At 41.4% G+C, this 21,747-nt stretch overlaps 1 protein-coding gene across 4 annotated transcripts in view; it reads left to right on the top strand.

The window, feature by feature from the left end:
• Positions 1–21,747, top strand: part of RGL1 (ral guanine nucleotide dissociation stimulator like 1) — a 287,354-nt gene that overhangs the window by 142,753 nt on the left and 122,854 nt on the right. For 2 of the 4 annotated variants that reach the window (XM_053605795.1, XM_053605794.1), the window contains exons 1-2: positions 17,571–17,821; positions 18,776–18,886. The exons of 1 other annotated variant lie outside the window; for it this stretch is intronic. In XM_053605795.1, coding sequence (XP_053461770.1) covers positions 17,795–17,821; positions 18,776–18,886 — 138 coding nt within the window. In that variant the 5' untranslated portion in view covers positions 17,571–17,794. Of the gene's footprint in view, positions 1–17,570; positions 17,822–18,775; positions 18,887–21,747 lie in introns of those variants that run through there. One more of the 4 variants, XM_053605793.1, reaches the window with a different exon arrangement.

Here is a 21,747-nt window from a genome sequence, read left to right as displayed (position 1 = left end):
CAGTCTAGTACAAGTGTCCTTATGATAAAAGGATTTTTTTCCTTCTGGGTAGATGCCCCATCTCTTTATTTTCTTACTCTCCAGAACTGAGTTGATAATATTTTTTTCCCAAAGCAGAAGCTCTTTGCATCTTCTCTTTATTTAATTATTTTTTTCCCAAAGCAGAAGCTCTTTGCATCTTCTCTTTATTTAATTATTTTGAGCAAGACCTTTCAAGGTCTTGCTCTGTTGCCAGTTTAGAGTGCAGGGGTATCATCGTGGCTCATTGCAACCTCAAACTCCTGGGTTTGAGCGATCCTCTTGCCTCAGCCTGCCAAGTAGCTGGGACTACAGGCACCCACCACCATACTAGGCTAATTTTTTCTATTTTTAGAGACAGGGTCTTGCTCTTGCTCAGGCTGGTCTTGAACTCCTGACCTTAAACCCACCTCAGCTGTCCATAGTGCTAGGATTATAAGCATGAGCCCCTGTGCCCAGCCTTCTCTTTATTTTCATGTCCCCACCACAAACCCATGTTCTAATTTTAAAGCTGTGCATTTTTTTATTTTGTTTTTTGCTTTCTCCTTTCGTCTAGTTGTGTCATGTTGTCTACTATCAAGTTGCAACATTTATTTTTTCCAAATATCACTCGATTCATTTCTTTACTTTTTTCATTTCTTTTTTTGAGACAGAGTTCACTTTGTTACTCTGAGTAAAGTGCCATGGTGTCAGAGCTAACAGCAACCTCAAATTTCTGGGTTCAAGCAGTCCTCCTGCCTTAGCCTCCTGAATAGCTGGGACTGGTATAGGTGTCCACCAATATAGGTGTCCACCACAACACCTGGTCTCGCCCTTGCTTAGGCTGGTCTCGAATTCCTGAGGTCAGACAATCAGCCCACCTCAGCCTCCCAGGTGGTTACAGGCATGAGCCACTGCACCCTGCCTCATTTCCTTATTTCAAAGCCTTTATTTTATCTTACTCAGCCTAGGTGTTAATTATTTGGCATATGTTACTGCTATAGTCTCCTCTCTGTACTTGCCCCACTCTAAGCTAACCTACAGACAAGTGTTAGAGTCATCTTGTTAAAAACAAGGATGCCCATTTTCACTGCTCTTATTCATCATGGTACTGGAAGTCTTAACCAGAGCAATCAGGCAAGCAAAAAAAATAAAAGGCATCCAAATTGGAAAAGAGGATGGCAAATTGTCTCTCTTGGCAAACAACCTGATTTTGTGTATAGAAAAACCTGAATACTCCACCAAAAAACCCTTAAAACTGATAAACGAATTCGTTAATGTTGGAGGATACAAAAATCAACATATAAAAATCAGTAGCATTTCTATATAACTGTAATGGGGTAAGTAAAAAAGAAATCTAGAAAGCAATCCCATTTATAATAGCTATCAAATAACATAAAATACCTAGGAACACATTTAACTTTATTGCAGAAAGACCTCTGCAATAAAAACTATAAAACATTGATGGACTCGGTGCCTGTAGCACAATGGTTAACGGCGCTGGCCATGTGCACTGATGAGGCTGGTGGGTTCGAACCCAGCCTGGGCCAGCTAAACAACAATGACAATTGCAACAACAAAAAAAGCCAGGCATTGTGGTGGGCGCCTGTAGTTCTAGCTACTTGGGAGGCTGAAGCAAGAGAATTGCTTAAGCCCAAGAGTTTGAGGTTGCTTTGAGCTATGACGTAACAGCACTCTACCGAGGGCAACACAGTGAGACTCTGTCTCAAAAAAAATAAAATAAAATAAAACATTGATGGAAGAAATTAAAGAGGGCACAAAGAAATGGAAAGACATCACGTGTTCATGGCTTAGAAGAATTGATATGGTTAAAATGACCATACTCAAGCAATCTACAGATCTAATCCCTATCAAAAAACCAGTGATATTCACAGGTATAGAAAAAACTACCCTAAAATTTGTATGGAACCACAGAAGAGCCCCAATAGCCAAAACAATTCTGAGCAAAAAGAACAAATCTGCAGGTATGACACTACCTGACTTCAAAATATACTACAGAGCTTTAGTAATCAAAAAAGCATGATATTGGCATAAAGATGGACACATAGAACAATGGAACAGAATAGGAACACAGAAGTAAATATATGCACTTACAGCTGATTTTTGATAAAGGACCAAGAATATATTTTGGGGAAAGGGTACTCTTTTCAATAAATGGTCCTAAGAAAACTGGATATCCATATGCAGAGGAATGTAACTAGACCCCTATCCTTCAACTCAAAATGAGTTAAAGACTTACGTGTAAGACCCAAAACTATAATACTACTAAAACAGAGGAGAAATACTTTAGGACATTGGTTTAGGCAAAGAATTTATGGCTAAGACAACAAAAACAAAATAGAAAAATGAGACTATATTAAACTAAAAAGCTCTGTCCAGCAATCAACCAAGTGAAGAGACGACTGTAGGATGAGAGAAACTGTTTGCAAACTATTCATCCAGCAAAGTACTACTGTCCAGAAGAAATTAAAACTCAACAGAATAGGGCGGTGCCTGTAGCTCAATGAGTAGGGCGCCGGCGCCACATACCGAGGGTGGTAGGTTCAAACCCAGCCCCGGCCAAACTGCAACAAAAAAATAGCCGGGCGTTGTGGCAGGCGCCTGTAGTCCCAGCTACTCGGGAGGCTGAGGCAAGAGAATCATATAAGCCCAAGAGCTGGAGGTTGCTGTGAGCCGTGTGACGCCATGGCACTCTACCGAGGGTGGTAAAGTGAGACTCTGTCTCTATAAAAAAAAAACTCAACAGAATAAAAACAAATATTCCCACTGAAAAGTGGGCAAAGGATCTGAATAGCCATTTCTCAAAACAAGACATACAAATGGCCAAGAGGTTATGAGGAAATGCTCAACATTACTAATCATCAAGGAAATACAAATCAAAACTATAATGAGATTACATCTCATCCCAGTTGGAACAGCTATTATCAAAAATACAAAAAAAAAATAGCAAATGCTGAAGAAGATGCAGAGAAAAAGGAACTCATGCACTGTTGGTGGAAATGTAAATTAGTGTAGTCATTATGGAAAATAGTACGGAGGTTTCTCAGAAAAGTAAAAATAGAACTACCACACAATCCAGTAATCTCACTACTGGGTATTTATCCAAAGGAAAGGAAGCCAGTATGTCAAAAGGATGCCTGCACCAACATGTTTATTGCAACACTCGTCTCAATAGCCAAGATATGGAATCAATCTAAGTGTCCATCAGTGGATTAATGGATAAAGAAAAGGTGATATATAGACACAATTGAATACTATTCAGCTATAAAAAATGAAATTCTGTCATTTAGAGCAGCATGGATGGAACTGGTGGTCATTACATTAAGTGATATAAGCCAGATATATAAAGACAAATATCACATGTTCTAACTCATATGTAAGAGCTGAAAAGTTGATCTCATGAAGGTAGGAAGTAGAATGATGGTCAGCAGAGGCTGAGAAGGGTTGTGGAGGGGATAAAGAGAGTCTGGGTAATGGGTACAAACACACAGATAGGAGTAAATTCTAGTGTTCAACAGCACAGTATAGTGAATATAGTTAACAGTAACTTATTACATATTTCAAAATAGCTAGAAGAAATGATTTGATATGGGCAGCGCCTGTGGCTCAGTGAGTAGGGCACTGGCCCCATATACTGAGGGTGGTGGGTTTGAACTCAGCCCCGGCCAAACTGCAACAAAAAAATAGCTGAGCATTGTGGTGGGCACCTGTAGTCTCAGCTACCTGGGAGGCTGAGGCAAGAGAATCACCTAAGTCCAAGAGTGAGAGGTTGCTGTGAGCTGTGATGCCACAGCACTCTACCGAGGGCAACAAAATGAGACTCTGTCTCAAAAAAAAAGAAAGAAAGAAATGATTTGATATGTTCCCGACACAAATGATTAATTTTTTATTTTTTTGCAGTTTTCGGCCGGGGCTGGGTTTGCACCTGCCACCTCTGGTATATGGGACCGGCACCCTACCCCTTTGAGCCACAGGCACCACCCACAAATGATAAATTTTTTAAATGATGGATATCCTAATTACCCTGATTTGATCATCATGCATTGTATACATCTATCAAAATATTACACGTATGTCATAAGTATGTACAATTATTGTGTATCAATAAACTATCTTATTCACACTGTTTTATAATTCCAGTTATCATTTAGGAAAAACTAAAACATCTCCATCACTGGCTGCTTGATCTTCACCTCATTTACTTATGTCTAATTCTCCAGCCAAACACCATATCTTTCCATCTCCTAAGAATGTGCCATCTGGAAGATCCCTCTTTCTTCCTCCCACATTTTCCTTTTTTTCTTCAAAGGTAGTAGTTAACAAAGCTTAATAAAAGCTGTAATTATCTGGAAGTCTTTTAAGAGTGAGCACCACCTGACTAATTTTCTTTTATTTATTTATTTATTTGATACAGAGTCTCACTGTGTCGCCCTCGGTGGAGTGCTGCAGTGTCATAGCTCACAGCAACCTCAAACTCTTGGGCTCAAGTGATTCTCTTGCTTCAGCCTCCCAAAGTAGCTGGGACTACAGGCACCTGCCACAATGCCCGGCTGTTTTTTTTGTTGCAGTTGTCATTGACGTTTTGGCAGGCCCCGGCCAGGTTCCAACCTGCCAGACTCCGTATGTGGCTGGCGCTCTACCACTGAGCTACGGGCACCACGCCACCTAATTTTTTCAATGTCTCTCAGGGCCACATTGCTCCGTCCGCCCTGCTCTCTACATCTGTACTTGCTGGTGGGTGGCTTTGTAAGATCATTTTCCAGTCATTTCCAAAGGTAGTGGTTAACAAAGTGGTACCATTTCCAAAGGTTCTGGCAGGTTGGAACCTGGCCAGGGCCTGCCAAAATGACAATCCTTTTCTTGGATTTTAGAGCATAAGCAACTTTAAGGTAGAGACGATATCTAAGATTTATTTGTATCATTCAACTGTAATTATTAAGCACCTAATTGAATTTGTAGGATGACATCTACCTATCTATCCAGTCAAGTTATTGAACGTTGATTATGTGCTAGGCACCGTGTGAGGCGCTAGAATACAATGGTGAGAAAAAAGGTGGCCTTGCCCTTGCCCTCGTGGAGTTTATAGTCTCATGGGAGAAATAGACATGTATAAATAATTATACAATTTAAGTGTAAAATTAAAGAGACTTACCAAGAAAGGATGTTCTCTCATATTGCCATGTGCTGTGAGAGGACATAATAGAGGTATTTAACCCAGGTGAGAGAGGAGAACCACCTGTGCCAAGTTCTGCAAGGGGAGGGGGCTGGATATGTTCAAGACACCGGGAGACGACTGGGGTGGCCGGAGCCCAGAGAGCATAGGTAGGAGGGATGATTGGAAATGTTCCCAACACAAATAATAAAATTTTGAAATGATGCCTATCCTAATTACACTTATCTGATCATTATGCATTGTTTAAATGCATCAGAATATTACATAAGTATATATAATTATTATGTATCAACAACCATCGTCATATTCACACTGCTTTATCATTTCAATTAAGAAAAAGAAAAGGTTTAAGAAAAACTAAAACATCTCCATCAACTGTCTGCTTGAAGAAGGCTAGTGAGGTAGGCAGGGGCCAGCCTGGGTGAAGCCCTATGGGAAGTGGAAAGGGTTTAGGGTTTTCTCCCGAGCATAGAAGGGGACGGTCTTGTGATTTGAAAAGATCACTCTGGCCACTGTGTGCAGGATGGATGGAATGGGCAAAAAAGGGAGCACAGTATTATTCTGAGCTATGTACTTACTCTGTGAATGTGGCTTATTGACTGAACAGTTTGTAGAGGTTAGGGTTCTTGCTGTGATCTCTGAATCATGAAGTTTCAGCACCAAGCTAAAAAATCTTGAGCTACTTAAAATATAGGTCTGATTTGTAACATAGTTCATCTCCTATGCTTTTGCATTCATTGACCTAACATATAGTGGTAGTAATAATAATAATAGGCAACATTAAGCATTAAACATGTGCTGGATACTGTGATAAAGGCATCGTGTGGATTATGTCAGTTGACACCTACTATGAGCCAGTGAGGAAGGTGTTTGGATCCCCATTTTGGGGAGGAGGTTTACACATGTTAAAGACCCTGCTTTAGAGAGAAGTGGTGGGTCTTCAACTCAAATCTAGCTGTCTCTGACTGCAGAGTCATCACTTTTAAGCACTGTGTTATAGAAGTTCTAGTTTATGCCCTCAGCAGATCCTTGTGATATATATGTCATTTGACTTCTGCACTTAGAAGTGCTCAACATGACTTGTATTCATCTTTTGATATCAGTATATACTGATCAGTGTTTTCTTTTCTCAAAATGTATATATGTGTTTTTGGCACCTGTGTGTGTGTGTGTGTGTGTGTGTAAAAGTTCACATTTATCTGGGTTTTCAGTATGATTTCAATACCATTGTTATGACAAATGGAAGTTCATTTATTCCTGAGAAAAAGACATGATTTGGCTAATTGTCCAATAACTCCTTCTCAAATCTTGGTCAAAGCCTCCACAGCAGCAGGGCATCCATCTCCCACTTTGCACACGTCTTATTATATATCACACAACCTGGCACTAGGTCTGAGCTGTGTTGTAAGTTTTGATCTTTCCAACCAGGTGGCTGTCTTTTTCTGGATAGCTGTCCTTTTTTCCTTTACAGAAGTCTATAATTAGACAAGGTAGTCATGCTTATTATTTCAAGTTACAAATAGTGTACCCGTACCCAACGTCCTCCTCAAGAAAGCATCATCAACAATTCAGAATGACTACCAACAATTGGTAAACCATTAGTTGAAAAACGTTTGTCATCATGGTCAGTGGAGCCTTCTTCCTTTGGCCTGCCATCTGTTGAGTACTATTTGTTTTTCTTCTGTTTTCATTTTCTACCCCCCGGGCAACCACTTCTTTAGTTGTAGTTCTATCTACAATTGGCTTGTCATTTGCTTGCCTAAATGTAAAAACCTATAACAGAGCATTGAGAATTTTTAAAATCGGTTTGGTCTCTTAGAAAATGGAAGCACCTGTCTACTGCTTAAGGAGTGTTCCTGTCACTGTTCATCTTTAACCCTTTGCAGAGCAAGGTTGAAAGTTCAAGAAAACTCGGCAAATGAGACAAACCAAGTTATCCTAGCTAGAAAGAACTGTAGCAGGATGCCTGGCGGCTGATAGTGGAAAGCTGAGCATGGAAAGTTAATTGGTAAGTAACACAGATTAGAGGCCTAAATAATTAGGGAGAAGCATTTTGTAGGCATGTTGACAGGATTAAGGAGCTTGCATTTTGAACTTTTTTTTTTTTTTTTTGAGACAGAGCCTCAAGCTGTTGCCCTGGGTAGAGTGCTGTGGCATCACAGCTCACAGCAACCTCCAACTCCTGGGCTTAAGCAATTCTCTTGCCTCAGCCTCCCAAGTAGCTGGGACAATAGGCACCCGCCACAACACCCGGCTATTTTTTTTTGGTTGCAGCTGTCATTGCTGTTTGGCGGGCCGGGGCTGGATTCAAACCTGCCAGCTCAGGTGTATGTGGTTGGTGCCTTAGCCGCTTGAGCCACAGGTGCCGAGCCTTCAATTCTTTTATATTCTTGGAGGAGGAAATCACACAGATTTATTTGCTTATGTCCTCCTCTGCAAGTTTTTTAAGGCTCTACAGATAGCCAAAGATATAGTTTACGAATAAAATACTGCAAAATGGCTAATTTGCTTATGTCCTCCTCTGCAAGTTTTTTAAGGCTCTACAGATAGCCAAAGATATAGTTTACGAATAAAATACTGCAAAATGGCTATTATCAATTTCATTTTGAAGTCCACTACCAGTGAGTGGGAATGGTTTTCAAATTAGTCTGTTTAGGTAACAGGTACAGGCAATGTATACTCAAGTACCAACCTGTAGAATGGCATCCCTGCCCTCCCTCTTATTTACCTTTCTTCATGTAGTTATTAATATTATTATTGTCCTCTTGACATGATTGCAAGAGGGACTTTACCTAACAATTCCAATCAGTGTAACCTGGGTTATTGTACCCTCAATGAATCCCCAACAATAAAAAAAAAAAAAAAATGAAAAGAAGAAAAAAAATATTATTATTGTCCTCTTAAGACTGTCTTCCTCTGAACTTTTGACCGGGCACAGAACATTACAGTCCAGCACTGAGTTTGAGGATGACAAAACTGGGGCCTTCCCATTTCTTACCTCCTTGTGCTGATATTGCATCTTCAAGGCGAGTTTTTTTCAACACATTAACTGCCACACTAGAAAAAATTGTTTTTTCTTGGGGCCACGGTGTTTTATTAGGTCAAGATAGGTTAAGCGACATGTGAGTTATATATGCTTTATGAGGCTCTGGGCTCAAAGGAAGCATTATTTAAATTAAACACAACTCACAGGGCAGTTAATGTTAAAAAACTTTATTGACATGATTGACATGTAAAAAATGCTGTCCATATTTATTGTATACAATGTAATGAGTTTGAGGATGAGTATATACCCATAAATGTATCACTACCATCAAAGCCAAAGACATGTTCATCACCCTCCAAACTTCCTCTTGCCTCCTTTATTATTATCATATTAGTACTATTTGGATATGTGTGTGTTAAGATCACCCCTCTTAGAAAACTTTAAGTAGGTGGTGCCCATAGCTCAGTGGTTAGGGCGCCGGCCACGTATGCCAAAGCTGGCGGGTTTAAACTCGGCCCGGCCAGCTAAAACAACAATGACAACTGCAGCAAAAAAATAGCCGGGCTTTACAGGCTTTGTGGCGGGAAAGCTGGAAACTACAGCTGTAGTTCCAGCTACTTGGGAGGCTGAGGCAAGAAAATCACTTAAGCCCAAGAGTTTGAGATTACTGTGAGCTGTGACGCTACGGCACTCTACCCAGGGCCACAGCTTGAGATTCTGTGTCAAAAAAAAAGAAAAGAAAAGAAAAGAAGAAGAGGCGCATCTTATAAGGGTATATGTGAAACTTAGTAAATGTAGAATGTAAATGTCTTCACACAATAACAAGGAAAATGCCAGGAAGGCTATGTTAACCAATGTGATGAAAATGTGTCAAATGGTCTATAAAACCAGTGTATGGTGCCCCATGATCGCATTAATGCACACAGCTATGATTTAATAAAAAAAAAAAAGAAAAAGAAAGAAAAGAGAAGAAGAAGAAAAAAAGAAAACTTTAACTATACAACACAGTATTAGCAGCCATTAGGCTCCGTGCCATTTACTGTAGTAGAGCCTCACAATTTATTCATTTTGTATAACCGAATCTTTGTACCCTGTGAGTTATCACCTCTATATTTCCCTCACCCCCACCCCACAATCACCATTCTACTCTCGGATTCTATGAGTTTGACTATTCCAGATTCCACACGTAAGTTCATACAGTCTTTGTCTTTCTGTGTCTGGCTTATTTTACTTGGTATAGTGTCTTTCATGTCCATCCACGCAGTCACAAATGGCAGGACTGACTCCTTTTTCAAGGCTGGGTAGTATTCCGTTGCATGTATATTCCACATTTTCCTTACCCATTCATTCGTTAATGGACATTTAGATTGTTTCTGTATCGTGGCTTTTGTGAATATTGCTGCAGTGAACGTTGGAGTATGGGTATCTCTTTGAGATCTTGACTTAAATTCTTTTGGATAAATACTTAGAACTGGGATTGCTGGATCATCTGATGGTTCAATTTTTAATGTTTTGAGGAACCACCATACTGTTTCCCATAGTGGCTGCAGCAATTTTCATTCCCAACAACAGTGTGCCAGGGTTCTTTTTTCTCCTCATCCTTGCCAACACATGTTATCTTTTTTTTTTTTTTAATTGTAGCCATCCCAACAGGTATGAAGTGATGTCTCTTTGTAGTTTTGAGGTGTATTTCCCTATTAGTAATGGTGAGTATATCATAAAACTGTTGGCCATTTGTATGTCTTCTTTGGAAAAATGTCTATTCAGGTCCTTTGTGCATTTTCAAATAAGGTTGGCTAGTTTGCAACTGAGTTGCATGAGTTCCTTACGTATTTTGGATATTAACTCCTTATCACATATATGGTTTGTAAGACAAGTTATTATTAAGATAAGTGTTTACTTCCAAGTGCAATATCCACAATATTTGCGCTATCTTTACTTTTCTATAATGCAATAATCTATTACCAAGGCAAAAGTGTAAATGACATGCAGATTGCAAAGCAAACACATAATAACATTAGAGGAAGATGGTGTGGGAGTAGAGAGAGAAGGAAAGACAGCTTTGTCAATTCCTCCTGTGTTCCAAGCACTGTATCAGGTGCTTTATACAATATATCTCATTTAAGTCCAAAATAAGCATGAAGAGACACACAAGAGGGAAAATAAGGCTGTGAGAGTGAGGGTCAGTCTGCTGGATGGCAAGTTGTCTAGAGTTGGGATTTAAACTCAGACGCCAAATGTCCTGTGATTTACCCAGGCCCGTGAGTATTACACCCTGTCACCCTACGTACACAATTACATTCTGTTATAGTTTTTATATTTTTTACCCTTCTTTGCAGCCAGAAAGGTAGAATGAAATCTACAAAAATGTAATGTCATATAAACCAATGAATAAATGAATGAAGTATTACCCTACATATTTCCACTTCTGTGAAGATTCTCTTAAAAATCTTCTGCATACTACGTTGGTCCCAGTGCAGTGGTGTTTACAACTAATTTATTACAACCAGTTACAGATTCCTTTGTTCCTTCTCTACTCCCACTGCTTCGCTTGACTAGACTAGGAAAAAGCCCAAAATTTCTGTATACCAGATGCTTGCATTTGCTCTTTAATTATTGGCCGTGGTAAAACTGTAAAGCAAGAAAGTTCCCCCTCCCCAGTTTGGTGTTCTTCCCTTTCCACTCTTATATCCTAGGACCTTTTTATTTATTTATTTATTTTATTGTTGGCGATTCATTGAGGGTACAATAAGCCAGATTACACTGATGGCGTTTCTTAGGTAAGGTCCCTCTTGCAATCATGTCTTGCCTCCAGAAGGCGTGGCACACACCAAGGCCCCACCCCTCTCCCTCCGTCCCTCTTTCTGCTTTTCCTCCCCCCCCACCTTAATTGTCATTAATTGTCCTCATATCAAAATTGAGTACATAGGATTCACGCTTCTCCATTCTTGTGATGCTTTACTAAGAATAATGTCTTCCTCTTCCATCCAGGTTAATATGAAGGATGTAAAGTCTCCATTTTTTTTTAATAGCTGAATAGTATTCCATGGTATATACATATACCACAGCTTGTTAATCCATTCCTGGTTAATCCATTCCTGTTTCAGCATTTTGGTGATTACAAATTGAGCTGCAATAAACAGTCTAGTACAAGTGTCCTTACCATAAAAGGATATTTTTCCTTCTGGGTAAATGCCCAGTAATGGGATTGCAGGATCAAATGGGAGGTCTAGCTTCAATGCTTTGATGTTTCTCCATACTTCCTTCCAGAAAGGTTGTACTAGTTTGCAGTCCCACCAGCAGTGTAAAACTGTTCCCTTCTCTCCACATCCACCATGCCAGCATCTGCAGTTTTGAGATTTTGTGATGTGGGCCATTCTCTCTGGGGTTAGGTGGTATCTCAGGGTGGTTTTGATTTGCATTTCTCTAATATACAGGGATGATGAACATTTTTTCAGGAGGTGAAGGACCTCTATAAAGAAAATTATGAAATTCTCAGAAAGGAAATAGCAGAGGATATTAACAAATGGAAGAACATACCATGCTCATGGATGGGAAGAATCAACATTGTTAAAATATCTATACTTCCCAAAGCAATCTACCTATTCAATGCCATGCCTATCAAAATACCAACATCGTACTTTCAAGACTTGGAAAAAATGATTCTGCGTTTTGTGTGGAACCGGAAAAAACCCCGTATAGCTAAGGCAGTTCTTAGTAATAAAAATAAAGCTGGGGGCATCAGCATACCAGATTTTAGGCTGTACTACAAAGCCATAGTGGTCAAGATAGCATGGTACTGGCACAAAAATAGAGACATAGACACTTGGAATCGAATAGAAAACCAAGAAATGAAACTAACATCTTACAACCACCTAATCTTTGATAAACCAAACAAGAACATACCTTGAGGGAAAGACTCCCTATTCAATAAATGGTGTTGGGAGAACTGGATATCCACATGTAAAAGACTGAAACTGGACCCACACCTCTCCCTACTCACAAAAATTGATTCAAGATGGATAAAGGACTTAAATTTAAGGCATAAAACAATAAAAATCCTCAAAGAAAGCATAGGAAAAACACTGGAAGATATTGGCCTGGGGAAAGACTTCATGAAGAAGACTGCCATGGCAATTGTAACAACAACAAAAATAAACACATGGGACTTCATTAAACTGAAAAGCTTCAGTACAGCCAAGGAGACAATAACCAAAACAAAGAGACAACCTACACAATGGGAAAGGATATTTGCATATTTTGAATCAAACAAAAGCTTGATAACTAGGATCTATCGAGAACTCAAATTAATCCACATGAAAAAAGGCAACAATCCCATATATCAATGGGCAAGAGACATGAATAGAACTTTCTCTAAAGACGACAGACGAATGGCTAACAAACACATGAAAAAATATCCTAGGACCTTTCTATTGTTACTGTCAGTGCCTACCAAGATGGCAACACAAAAGCTATTCTTAGCAACTTTGTAATGCTTCAGATACAGATCTTTTCTGATCTCCATTTCCCCCCTTAACAAATTTTTATGTGTTAAATATGTACTGTGTTGACAGTACATTATTAACTGTAAGCTCACTTTCGTACATATCTTTAGAACTTGTTCATCTTGCATAATTGAAACCCTATACATACTAAACACCTCCCCCTCCCTCTAGTCTTAGGTAACTACCATTTTACTCTCTGCTTTTTTTTTTTTGAGATGGAATCCCACTTTGTTGCCCTCAGTAGAGTGCCGTGGCATCATAGCTCGCAGCAACCTCAAACTTCTGGACGCAAGTGATCCTCTTACCTCAGCCTCCCTAGTAATTTCTACTTCTAAGAGTTTGACTATTTAGGATACTTCATATAAGTGGAATCATCCAGCATTCATCCTTCTGTGAGTGGCTTATGTGACTTATCAGAATGTCCCCAAATTTCATTCATATTGTTGCATTCGACAGGATTTTCTTCTTTTTAAAGACTGGATAATATTCCATTGTATATAAATACCACATTTTATTTATCCATTCCTCCACTGATGTACATTTAGGTTGGTTCCACATCTTGACTACTGTGAATAATGCTGCAGTGAACATGGGAGCACAAGTGTTTCTTCAAAATTTTCATTTAAATTCTTTTGGATAAATACCCTAAATTGGGGTTGCTGGGTCATCTGGTAATTCTACTTTTGAATTTTTGAAGAATCTCCATATTTTTTCCATAGCAGTACACCATTTTACATTCCCACCAATAGTGCATGAGAGTTCCAGTTCCTCTCCATTCTTGTCAATGCACATTTCATTGTGGTTTTGATTTATAGTTCCCCGATGATTAGTGATGCTGAGCACCTACTCATATAGCCATTGGCCATTTGTATGTCTTCTGTGGAAAAATGTCTATTCAGTTCTTTTGCCAATTTTTAAATTGGGTTTATTTTTGCTACTGAGTTGTAGAATTTCCTTATATGTTATGGCTATTAGGTATGATTTCCAAATATGTTCTTCCATTCCACAGGTTGGCCTTTAACTGTGTTGTTTCCTTTGCAGTCTTCTTTGTCCACTTTTGATTTTGTTGCTTGTGTTTCTGGTGTCATAGTCAAGAAGTCATTGCCAAGACCAACATCATGAAGTTTCTCCCTATATATATATATTTGTTTTTAGTCCATTTATGTTGTTATAAAGTATTACCTGAGACTGGATAATTTATACAGAAGACAGCTTTATTTGTCTCACAGTTCTGCAGACAGCACAGCAAGCATGGCCCTGCCGTCTGCATCTGGTGAGGGTCTCAGCTGCTTCCACCATAGGTGGAATTCATATCGAATTCATAGATAGTTTTGGGTAGCATGGACATTTTAAAATATTAAATCTTTAAATCCATAAACACAGGATGTCTTTCTATTTATTTGTATCAACATAAAACCATTAGAACTAGTAAACACATTCAGTGAACTGCCAAATGCAAAATTAATGTTGTGTTTCTATGCACTAACAAACAACCTGAAAAATTTAAAAAGTAATCCCATTTACAATAGCATCAAAAAGAATAAAATACTTAGGAATAAATTTAACCGAAGAGATGAAAGTCTTGTATGCTGAAAACGACAAAACATTGCTAATCTCCTTTTAATAAAACTTGACCAATTTCTTCAGGACTTTGCTAGGTCATGGGTAGGCTAATCTGCCAAACAAATGCAAACTGAGTTCTAAATGGCTTACTGGTTTAACCTTTCCATGTACTGACCAGGAGTACTTTAACCCAAAGTTTATTGGTGATAGGGAGGGTAATACAGACTACAGGTGAAATATTTTAAATAAATACAATAAATGTGTAAACTGCAACACTCGGTGTGCTATCTAGCAGGAAATCAGCCTTTTTTTGCAGGACAACATTTGTACAAACTTATGTATGTTGTCAGGTATAAATACAAACAGGTATTCTTAGCAAACCTCTCTGAAATTTTAAAGTAATTCAGTGAGAAGATATCACTTCAGATTACCCCACACTGAATACATATAACAACTTTCCAGTGAGTCTGGGCAAATACCATTTGGGAGGAAGAGTAATAAGGAGGGAATGGAACTTTTTGGATCACTCACCATGTGCTAGATCAGCAGTCCCCAACCTTTTTGGCACTAAGGATAAGTTTCATGGAAGACAATTTTCCATGGAATGGGGGTTGGGGTGGGTAAGGGCGAAGGTGGGGGACTGTGGATGGGATAGGAGGCAGAGCTCAGGTAGTGATGCCAGAGAGGAGGCCCAGCTATAAATACAGATAAAGCTTTGCTCCCTTGCCTCCACTCACCTCTTGTTGTGTGGCCTCTTAGCAGGCCACAGAACTGACTTGATGCCTGTGAGGCTGGCAGGTTCAAACCCAGCCTGGGCCAGCTAAACAACAATGACAAGTGGGTGCCTGTGGTCCCAGCTACTTGGGAGACTGAAGCAAGAAAATTGCTTGAGCAGAAGAGTTTGAGGTTGCTGTGAGCTGTGTTGCCACAGCACTCTACCAAGGGCAACATAGTGAGACTCTGTCTCAAACAAACAAACAAACAACAACAACAACAACAAGAACAAAAAAAACAGGCCAAAGAACTGAAGAACCTTTTTAGTGTCAGGGACCAATTTCAAGGAAGACAGTTTTAGCAAGGATGGGGGCTGTGGAATGGGGTGGGGGAGATGGCACAGGAGCGGGGCTCAGATGGTGATGCCGCACTGCCAGGTTCCTAACAAACCATAGACCAGTGCTGTCCTCAGCTCAGGGATTGGGGACCCCAGTGCTAGATGATTTGCATATATTATTTCTTTTTTTTTTTTGTATTGCCATATGAGATATTTTATTTTTTTAATTTACTATTATTATTTTTTTAGAGACAGAGTCTCACTTTGTTGCCCTTGGTAGAGTGCTATGGCATCACAGCTCACAGAAACCTCCAGCTCTTGGGCTCAGGTGATTCTTTTGCCTCAGCCTCCCGAGTAGCTGGGATTACAGGCGCCCACCACAACACCTGGCTTTTTGTTGCAGTTTGGCCGGGGTCGGGTTTGAACCTGCTACCCTCGGTATATGAGGCCAGCACCCTACTCATGAGCCACAGGCACCACCCAGAGATATCTTATTGTTATATATATATATATTTGCATACATTATTTCATTTAATCCTTTTTAAAATTCTTTGAGGTAGATGTCTGTCTCATTTTACAGATGAAGAAATTAAGCATCAGGGTAGTATTCAATTTTATTCTTACCGTAAGCCTGAAATTAAAGCTCGATGATCCACTTACCTCAAAGCCAATTCTTTTCCCTTTGCACACAAAGTGGCCAGCCAGGGAATGGGAAGAGTAGAGAGGAGGGTGAGCAGATCTGAAATCTGAGTGGGGTCCTGTGAGTTACCAGCCATCCTACCCAGGAAGACTACCTGGGAGGGGTGAAGGTGAAGAAGCTGTTTAATCTAAAGTGGAAAATTTTCAGTCATCTACAATTTATAGCCCCAAATTAGGTTAAAGTGGTGTTGAAATTAATCTTATGGGCTGCTTAGCTGTTCTCAGTTGCATCTGTGGTCTCAAGATCACTGAATAGGTGCTCTAGGCGTGAGCCTGGGGTCCTGAGGATGGCTTAGTGAGCAGGCAGGGAAGGCCTCACATGATTTTCTTCTGGCTCCTAGGAACAATAGGAAATATATCATGAGCTGAAAATTCTAAAATTAACTGTATCGGCCATGGCCATCACAGAAGGGCCTAGTCTATGTGCTTTTTTTTTTTTTTTAATTATAGAGACAACCACTTCAGCAATAAAAAGAGAATTCTCCTGTCTATACCTCACTGAGCCCTGTAGGTCCTGGTTGCTTGAAGGCAACTTGGCTGAGTGACTCAAAGATGTTCTCAAGTGCCCACAGATCCTTTTGTTTTGCTTCTGCGCACACATGCTGTCATTTATTCTGGTCCCCTGGAAACATCGGAACACTTAATTTTATAATTTTCAGCTCATGATATATTTCCTATTAACCAAAGTCCAGCCTGTACCATAGCATGACAATTAGTGGGAGACTTTTAAAAAATTTAAAGGTGATTAAATTCCTTTAGGGGTGACTAGTATAAAAGACATGAGCCCTAAAGTTTTTGTAATTGTCATGGGAGATGCCATGACAATTGGCAGGTGCCAAGTCTGATTATATTATCATCCGAATCTCTTGCTATTGATTTATTAAAACTGGATCTAAAAAATGTAATAGTCTTTTGTCCCCAAAGGAGGTCTTTCCGTAGTGATGAAACTCCTGTTTCGGGACAGACAGCTCAGCCCGTGGTGGCCCCCGCACATACCCGCAGCATCTCCAGGGCCCTGTCTATGGGTCCCAGCAAACCCTTCCAGGCTGCGGCCCCTCCCCACCCGTAATTCAGCCTTATCCTACGGGGTGGTACAATGAAGTCCAGATCGATTTCCTGTTGGCACTGTGCTAACTGGGGACGGGGTACAGCCCCTGGGGCTGGCTTTTTGGAATATCCGGGTATCCTCTGACCTTATCCTTTGTCCTAATGAAAAACTTCCTGGCTTCGGGTATTGTTGCTCTCCTTGGGGTCATCCCGATTTAATTATTCTAAATCCAAAATAGATACTATAGTAGAACTTTTTCTGACTTTCTCCTTCCTTTGTTTCTTTGAGGGAAGGAAAAAGACACCCTTAAATACCCCACCCGACACTGGCTCTATTTTGGCACCTGGTGACCAGCAGGGAAACGCGGTAAACCGATAGGAAGGCGTCGTTTCCCAGTCACCTCCGGAGCCTAAGAAGTGCTTTGGTGCTCACTTTATCCATGCGACTCAAGACAGGGAGCGAGCGCTCGCAAGCACAAACAGGAAAGCCTTACATCACGGAGCGGCGTGGGGAGGAGTCTGCTGCTCCCCGCTCGCTCGCCCGCTCGCCGCGCTCCCTTTGTGGCCGAGTCGCGCGCACCGGCGGCAGCGGCGGGGGCAGCGCAGCGCGCGCGTCTGTGCTCGGCGGCCGCTCGGGACGGGGACCGCGACCCGGGCCGGGGGGCGCCGCGGGGCTGAGCCGAGCGGACAGCGCGTCGGCCGCGCAGCGGGGCGCATCATGCCGCCTTCACGTACCGGAGAGAAAACTGAGAATGAAATTGCTTTGGCAAGCTAAAATGGTAACGAGAGCTCCCTGCCTCCTCCTCCGGAGGCTCCTCCGGTGGGGAATCTTCTCCCGCTTTCTCTGGGCGTGTGTTGGAGCAATCCGATCCCGTGCTCGAGAGCTAAAGCTTTCTCCCTCCGCTTTGTATTCCTCTCTCTCCGCGCGTCTTCTCCCTACACGACACCTACTTTCTGTGCAGTGGCCCGCGGCGTGTCTGGGACAGTTGCCTGTCAGCACAGCAGAACTTGGAAGGAGCAGGAATTGTTAGTCCGGGCGCACCGCGCAGCGCCTGTGTCCCCGGGGCTGCTCCGGGGGCCCTGGGGACGTCCAGCGGGCTGCCCCACGCATTTCGGCCGAAGCTGCGGGATGATGTGTTGCTTTTTCTGCACTTGCCAGATTATTTTACGGAAATAAAAACTTTCCTCCCCCGCTCACTTTCTGAGCTCCAAAACAATAAGTGGAGAGAAAGACAAGCAAACCATTTTACTTCCAAAGGAGTGAGGACTCTTGGCATTTTAAGCACTTGTTTGTGTCTGAGTGTAAAATCTAATTTGCTCGAATGACTGAGCCACTAATAAAAGTACGCTTTTTTCTACGGATGAGTTATTTTTTTTTTCTTTTTACTTAAGAGGCACAAGTTAATCGGAACTAAACCGTAGTTTTCTTCTGAAGAAAAGGAGACTTTAAAAACTATTCAGGATATGTGAACGAGTTTAGGAAAAGTAACCAAATGGAAAAGTCCGGGGATTCTGATACCACAGGAAAGGGCTGTCCGCCAAGAAAATCTCAGCATTCTCTCTATCGCAATGTGTCTTTATTGCTCTGATTGTAATATTTATTTTGAACAGCCCATCTTGTGCCCTGAGTGCAGTTGTGAGGAGCAGAGCAGCTGGGATAGATTGTGGTTAGCGGAGAGGAAAAAAAAAAAACAAAAAACCTCTTTTCTTTCTCTTTATCCCATCCCTGCCAGAGCTCGATTCAGGATTGGGGTGAAGAGGTAGAGGAAGGAGCTGTTTACCATGTCACCCTCAAAAGAGTCCAGATTCAACAGGCTGCCAATAAAGGAGCAAGATGGCTAGGGGTGAGTAAAGCTGGAGAGACCGTGGACTTCGGATTGTCAGTGTCTGTTCTGTGAATATCATTATTATTTAGCAGAGACAGGCTTTTCTTTTTTCTTTCCTCTTTTGGACTTAAAAAGGGTCATGCTAATGACCAAGTGTTTGCACTAGCTGTACAAGTCTGTTTTTGTATTTAGTGTTTTCCAAAGGCTCTTCCCTAGGTTTGTCAATAATCCAGAACCTCTTAGAAACATCTTGAGGTATTTGGCAAATAGATTGGGGGTGGAGTGGCAGAAAATGACACACAGAATAGCAGGGCCGGGGAGCACCATTCTGCTAGACAAGAGCCATAGCAGCTTTGCCCAGATGGCACCCATTTCTCTCCCTGCCTTCCATCTATTGATTCTGACGGCCTCTTCCCTACTCCTGCACCCCATGCGAGGTACCCAGAAAGCTCAGGGGACAGGCCATTCTGAGTCTGCTTCCTTGGAGGGGTGGCAGATTTCCCATCACACCCTCCTTTCTGTAGCCTGGAAAGAGCCATAGTTAGTGCCCATGAGTGTGTAGAGTGGTGGGCTTTTGGGAAAACACTATAAATAAGACTTTTTCCATTGAGATTTGAAAATTACAGGGTTGGGGTCTTGTGAGTTTTTAGTTACTCCCTAGTGGATCCTTCAGCATAGCCAGAATAAAGGGAATGAGAGAAGTGGAAAGCTTAGTGATGGGATCACTGCTTGCGCAAACTTCCGCACCTGGAAGAACGAAGGAATTCTTGATCTGGACATAGAAGTAACTCTCTCAGGAAGAGCAGGAAGAGGTGACCCAAAAAGCCTTGAGAAAGAAAATAATGGTAGGCAGAATAGAGGATAGGTCTGCCCTTATTCTAGTCACACTCAGGCACTTGCAGGTGATGAGCTTCAGAGCTGCTGGCATCCTGTGTTTACTGGCTTTGAATGTTCTGAGAGGCAATTTAGAATGTTCTGAGCAGCATTCAGAGGTGGAGTGTGAAGGAGGGAGGAAACAAAACTGCCCAGGGCCTCATGTTAGGACTAGAGACGATGTGTGACTTGTGCAGAATGGCCAGCAGTCACTTCGTCTGCCTTGGGTCTGCTGACACAGCAGTCATCATTGGTCTGGGCTCCCCCAGCTGCTTTGGCTCACGCCTGTCTTACTCCTGTACTTTGGGCACTGTAAATCGGGGACATCTGCAGGTATGGTCTAGAATGATAGGAACCTTTCCAGTAAGGACTAGAGGTCTTCTTCACTAACCAGTAGCTACTTTACTCAGAATATGATTTATGATTTTAAAATTAATTCTGTGCATCCCCAGCAGACCTGACAGGGAAAGCAGAACTGGAGTTCTGACGAGTCATCACTTAGTTTTTGGTGGTTGTATTTTATTTAAATGTGGTGTTGATGTGGTTTGGTGTGTCTGGGCTATTTCAGAAAGGCTCACAAGTTCTGAACCAGTTGCCTTCAAAAGGGTCCTTACAATTTTTTGGTGTTAAATTGTTCCTCTTTCTAATGAGACTGACATTGCTTGGGTGACAGTTTCAGTTTTTAGCCACATACAGCAGCAGTGAGTGAGTAAGTCATAGGAAATGGAGGGGTTCACACACTCGGTCCCAGACACATGTGCTGTCGTTCATAGATGGTCACAATGACTGTTCTGGTCACTGGATTTCACTTCTTTACTTCTCTCCCTCTCTCCCAGTGTTCCCAAATGTATGTGGAGTTCAGAGTTGATCCGTCATGGATTTAACTGTAGATTGAAATGTTGAAAAGGAGAATAACATAAAAAGATTGGCCATAGTTGATGGGAGGATCTCCCTCCCTCCCTCCCTCTCTCATTTCAACAAAGTGTGATTTATTGTCACCACCCTGCTCCTCAGGAGCAAGTCCTCAGGAATTCTAATCCTACTTGTTTTGTGTCTTAAGTGTCCTATTGGGAAGGTCTGTTTTTGTCCTTGAAAATTCCAGACTTAATTAAATTTGCCTCAACCAATTGAGTCACAGCAATTATAAAAGTTTCTTCCTTAGAAGCAAGTGGCTTCCCCGTGTTTGTTTTCTGACATCTGAGTAACCCTTTCACAATTCTTAAAAGTAGCCAGTTTTGGAGTTAAGTAGAGATGGAGGTGAGGCAAGGAAATTATTGAAGTACGACAACTTTCCGAGGAAGGTGGTGTTATGATCACCTGACTGTTTTTTGTTTTTTTTTTTTCACATGAGGAAACAAATGCCAAGAGAGGTTAAATTGCTTGCCAGGATCACACAGGTAGGAAGTAGGAGATGCCAGATTTGAACCCAGATGGTTAATAGCTCCTTCTTGTCTAGAACTTCCTGGGACCTTAACGCTGTAGTAGTAGAAGAGAACATTGGCCCAAAAGAGTGAGGATGATCAATGACAATAACAACGACAACAATAAGAAAATAGCTGGGCGTTGTGGTGGGCGCCTGTAGTCCCAGCTACTTGGGAGGCTGAGGCAAGAGAATCGCTTAAGCCCAAGAGTTGGAGGTTGCTCTGAGCTGAACCATGGCACGAGCATGCCATGGCACTCTACCAAGGGTGACATAGTCAGACTCTGTCTCAAAAAAAAAAAAAAAAAAAAAAAACAACAACCCCCTCCGCCCCCCCCACCAAAAAAACAACAACAAAGAGTAAGGATGGTATGCCTTTTCCCTGGATGTTGTAACTGATGAGGATCTTAAGAGATGCGGCTTTCTTTTCTTCTTTACATTTTGAATGTCAACGTGAGCTACAAATGGAAACGTTTGTTGTGAAGATGTCTATCTTACTGATAGACTCTACTTTGGATGTGCAAAGTGTGGTGCGTTGAAGTTACACAGCACATGGTGGGGGGCGTAGCCTTGTCATAGGTCTTAC

Source organism: Nycticebus coucang, chromosome 10, assembly GCF_027406575.1.
Source record: "Nycticebus coucang isolate mNycCou1 chromosome 10, mNycCou1.pri, whole genome shotgun sequence".
Lineage (NCBI taxonomy): Eukaryota > Metazoa > Chordata > Mammalia > Primates > Lorisidae > Nycticebus > Nycticebus coucang.
The sequence above is the reverse complement of the archived record's forward strand: the minus strand, read 5'-3'. Positions and strand labels throughout refer to the sequence as shown.